Raw genomic sequence first — 4,663 nt, 5'->3', positions numbered from 1 at the left:
CTCTCGCTCTTCTCCACATATGCCTTGTATATTATGTATGCGGCATTGCAAGTTTTCTCTAGGGTTAGAGGATCTTTTCGGAGTCGAGGCAGATTGGAGTTGAGGTGTCCACCGGATCAGAGGTCAATCTGTGTCTTCAATGCTTTATCTGTTGCCTAGTCTAACATACATAAGAGGGACCTAGTCTATGACACCGGTGTCCAATGTCTGAGAGAACGTAGTGTGAACCTAGTAGCCGGTCATTTATAAAAAAAGGTAAGGCCCTCATTTGTTGTTGAAAACCTCCACTGGCGAAGTGCCAATGGTCATCAGTTTTAGGTTTTTCCTTCTTATGTTATGTCCCCATCACAGGAGAGGGACCTAGTCTAACACTGTCAAGATGGGTGTCCAAATGTCCACACAGACATAGTGTGAACCCGACCAATGTGGCAAGTCACATAGAATTTGGAGACGACGACCTCCACTACCAAGTTCACACTACGTTTGCCCAGACACTGGATGCCCATCCTAACGGTGTCATAAACTAGGTCCCTCTCCTATGAGGCGGACATAACAAGTACTAGTACGGCCGGCAAAGGCGGCCTCTCTCTCTCTCTCTCTCTCTCTCTCTCTCTCTTTCTCTCTCCCTCTTTATGGCGTGCACAGAGGCTTCTCTCAATTTTGGAGTTTAGCCTTTATGTCATTGATTTTGACACGTGTAAAGGGCTCCCCCTTCCGCCATATTATGTTATAGTTTAGATGCAGTCAGCTTGGTGGCATCTATGCCCACATAATTGAATCTAATGACAAATTTTTGGCCCTTAAGAGTCCAGCAGTTCTCGGAAGTGCTGCATTCATTGACTGGGAGCAGCTCAATAGCTATATGGGCTTCAACGAAACGGTGAGAAGCAATTCCTATCTTCACTCCATAAACAATGAATCAGATTTGGTGCCTTGCAACTACGGGAGAGCAATGGAACTGGCAACAGCCCAAAATCATGGCAAGCAGGAGAACATACCAGAATTGCACCTCAAGTTATGTTTCTGCAGAATGGTGAATTTCAAATGTTGTTCTTGAGCTTTCTCCATTTTCTTTGCTCCAAAATGTTAGCAGCCCTGAATTCGAAGGGAATTTATCCATTGCTGGAGAAGATAGGCAGTGAGCGGGACACCTCGACTACATTACAACCACTCGCCAACTCCATGTGAATGCATCTGCCTAAAGCCTTTGGATCAACATGGGTGGTGGAGACAAAAAGCAGGTACCCCAGTTTTGAAGGGCTTGATGATGCCCAACTACCGCTAATGAAAACTCAAAATCTAAATCAGGACTGAGCTTTATATTCTATGATAAAGACGCACAACCAATAAGTCAGCGCAGACCTTTGTATGAATGTATGCTTCCAACTGTGCATCTTGGACACGTCCTTGATACCATCTTCTACATCCACTATTTGGCATGGATGCCATTAATATGGTTTTACAGTCAAGTCAATACTTTACATGATAAAGCTATAGATCACAATGTCTTCTAATGGCCGTCATATTTACGACTTTAGGTTTCCTTCATGGGCGAATTTGAATGTTTCCTCCATTCAACTAGGTACATGTATAAAAGTGTGCCTGCGTCCATAATTCCACAAAATACTCCTGTGAGCTACAGCATCGCATGCTTAAATGCTCGTTCACCAAATTTCAAATTTCCCCAATTCCTGCATGCACCAAGCACAACTCGCCAAAGTATCATATCTGGGAGGACTGGTAACTTCTCAACCATTCTTTCAGCAGTAGTCAATTGGCCAACACGCCCAAGAAGATTGACTACACACGTGTGGTGAGCTAGAATTGGAGTCACGCCAAAGTTTTTGCTCATAGCCTCGAAGTATGTTTGACTCCGCTTCAATAGGCCACAGTGACTGCATGCATTTAGCAAGACAACAAATGTTATCAGATTGGGTCTTACACCTTCTTTAAGCATTTTGTGGAAGTTCACGAAAGCAGATTCGCTTTTCCCAACATTGACATATCCTGCCATCAGCGCAGTCCATGATACGACATTTCTTACTGAGAGTTTCTCTAAGACTTGCTGGGCTTTTGCAAGGGACCCACATCTGGAATATGTATCAACCAAGGTACTGCCCACAAGACCTTCTTCCAGCAACCCACGTCTTTCAATCTCAGCATGTATTTCTTCCCCTTTCTCCAGAGCTCCTATGTTTCCACAGGCTTTCAAGCTGGAAGTGTATGTGACAGCGTTTGGAGAGAGGCCCTTTAGTTGCAGCTTTTTGAAGCATTCAAGGGCTTCCTCACCATGCTCACCTTCAGCATACCCTGAGATTAAAGCCGTCCATGCAACTACGTCTTTTGTAGGCAGCATATCAAAGACTTGCTGCGCTCTGACAAGAAACCCACTTTTGGCATACATATTGATCAAGGAACTGCCAACAAAAGCTTCTTTACTTAAAAACCCCATTCTTTCCACCTCTGCATGGATACGTCGACCTTTATCAACGGCTCCTGTGTTGGCACAAGCTTTCAGTACACATGCAAATGTAACGGCATTTGGCAAAGGTCCCTCATACAACATGCGCTCAAAACATTTAAGAACTTTTCGATCATAGCCACTTTCAGAATAGCCTGAGATTAAGGCGTTCCATGAGACTGAGTTACGAATTGGAAGCTTGTCAAACACATCTTGTGCCTTTCCAAGTGCTCCAAGGTTGCCATACATGTCGACGACTGCGCTGCCTATAAACACGTTCGTCCTCAGCAACCCTTTGCTTTCAACTTCGGCATGTATCTCTTGGCCCATGTATGATGCTCCAAGGCCACCACACGCTTTCAATATGCATACAAACGTCACTGCATTTGGTGAAACTCCTGCTTCTTGCATCTTCCCAAAAAGCTCTAATGCTCTCTCACAATGCCCATGCTCAACATATCCTGCAATTAGTGCAGTCCACGAAACAACGTTGTGATTGTGAATCTTGTCAAAAGTTTGCTGAGCTTTATCAAGGACCCCACACTTGCCATACATTGAAACAAGTGTGCTGCCAACGAAGAGGTTTGTTTCAAGCATACCGAGCCTAGAATGAATCTCATGGCCACATTGTAAATCCTTTCGCTTTGCGCAACCTTGCAGTAAGGCCACATATGCGTCAGTGCTAGGATGCAAAGAGCCATCCTTCATCATTTCATGGTAAAGGGAAAGAGCATTCTGTGCCATCCCACATTTGATGTAGCCAGTGATAAGGGAATCCCAAGAGCATTCGTTCCGATACACCAGCTTATTGAACACCTGTTGGGCAATCTCCATACTCCCAATCTCCACAAGCAGTTGGACTAGGTAATTCCCAAGCGATCGCTGCGATTCTAATCCAGAATCACATAAGAATGCATGAATGTGCAGAGCGAGAGGACGGTTCTTTTCCTTTCTGCATCTGTGCAATGCTTGGGCGACGTCGTCCAGACTAGAACCGGAGAGCCTCCTTCCTTCCACAGAAGGAAGGGCCATTTTATGGGTTTACGACTGCGCAGAAAAATCCATGAGCCTGCGGGCGAGATGGAAGGCAGGGCCCGTATTATCCTGCCTATTCAGAGTGAACGAGGTCTGCTTCTGCTTCCACGCCATTTTCTCTCCAACCTTCCACCTGCAAGTTTTCACCTCTATCATTATTTGTTTCTTTTCTTAATCTCCATTTTAGTTAAACCCTTGATTTTAGTAGTGCTCGTCGTATAGGTTCGTCGTTTATTCATTATTTCCTGAGATGCTCTCTGAGATTCCCTCTAAAGTGCATGATTCAGTACACATACTACAAAAGGGTAACACGGATTCATACCCCCATCAGGCCAAAGATTACCCTCCAACTGCTCCCGCAACCACTCGAGCAAGCATGTGGAGTTGCTGCTTTTTCAAAGCTACACATATAAAAAACATACCTTATCCCCCCCCCCCCCCCGCCCCCCCCCCACCCCCCCGTGTGTTGGGCTACAGCTTCCAACCAGCTTTGCGCGCCTCCTTCTTTTCCATCCTCTGCACATGCCCGGCTCATCTGCCCGTCGCCTGTTCACGCCCGACAGTTGGTCTGCCTGCCGTGTCGCCATTCCCATCCTTCACCATAAGGGAATCCTGTACAGATTCTTCTCCCAAATTTTTTTCCAGAATGTGTAGGACATATTGATGCCTTCCCTTTTTACTAACAAAAAAGGGAAAGTTATTGGCACTGCCTTTCGGTAGAAAGGGAGTGTAAATATGAGGGAATTTCAGGCCCTGTACAACGGAGCACCCTTCCAATTATTGGAAGGTATGTTTTATTTTTCTCCTCTTTAATCTAAAGTCTTTCTTCTTTTTCGTTTTCTTCTCTCTCGCATGTCTCTCTCTCTCTCTCTCTCTCTCTCTCTCTCTCTCTCTCTCTCTCTCTCTCTCTCTCTCTCTCTCTCTCTCTCCCCTCCTTCGGTCGAAGTGAAAGGCAGTGCCAACGTCTATCTCGAGACGGCTTGTTTTTTAAAAAATGCACAATTTTTTGGCTTGCTAGCTAAAAATACTTTGGAGAAGAAAAACTTTTGATTGGGAGGCAAATAGCGGTGGACATGTATTAAGCTATGTGCGGATCATGAAGTATCAATCTACATACTCATTTCTCGTCAGCGTTCTATGTGAGTGAATCACGATGAAGATAGACAA

The 4,663-nt window shown here is 45.1% G+C and overlaps 2 protein-coding genes across 2 annotated transcripts; both read right to left on the bottom strand.

Annotated features, from left to right (window-relative positions):
• Positions 1-649: 649 nt before the first annotated feature.
• LOC147465816 (pentatricopeptide repeat-containing protein At1g15510, chloroplastic-like) lies at positions 650-3,716 on the bottom strand. The gene has a single exon (XM_086522156.1). The coding sequence runs from the start codon at positions 3,491-3,493 to the stop codon at positions 1,637-1,639; it is 1,857 nt and encodes a 618-aa protein (XP_086378282.1). The 5' UTR covers positions 3,494-3,716; the 3' UTR covers positions 650-1,636.
• On the bottom strand, positions 3,570-4,089 carry LOC147465815 (uncharacterized). Its single transcript, XM_086522168.1, has 3 exons — positions 3,972-4,089; positions 3,819-3,883; positions 3,570-3,629 (listed from the first exon to the last, which is right to left on the bottom strand). The coding sequence occupies exons 1-3, from the start codon at positions 4,087-4,089 to the stop codon at positions 3,570-3,572; spliced, it is 243 nt and encodes an 80-aa protein (XP_086378294.1).
• Positions 4,090-4,663: the final 574 nt, after the last annotated feature.

Source organism: Adiantum capillus-veneris, chromosome 1 (assembly GCF_014529385.1).
Source record: "Adiantum capillus-veneris isolate H3 chromosome 1, ASM1452938v2, whole genome shotgun sequence".
Taxonomy (NCBI): domain Eukaryota; kingdom Viridiplantae; phylum Streptophyta; class Polypodiopsida; order Polypodiales; family Pteridaceae; genus Adiantum; species Adiantum capillus-veneris.
This window is presented reverse-complemented; position numbering and strand designations above follow the sequence as displayed.

Coding starts and splice junctions, on each gene's coding strand:
- LOC147465816 (XM_086522156.1), bottom strand. CDS start 3,493: ATGGCCCTTCCTTCTGTGGAAGGAAGGAGGCTCTCCGGTTCTAGTCTG.
- LOC147465815 (XM_086522168.1), bottom strand. CDS start 4,089: ATGGGAATGGCGACACGGCAGGCAGACCAACTGTCGGGCGTGAACAGG. Junction 3,884..3,971: donor CGCAAAGCTGGTTGGAAGCT/GTAGCCCAACAC, acceptor TTGAAAAAGCAG/CAACTCCACATGCTTGCTCG. Junction 3,630..3,818: donor TAATCTTTGGCCTGATGGGG/GTATGAATCCGT, acceptor GAAAACTTGCAG/GTGGAAGGTTGGAGAGAAAA.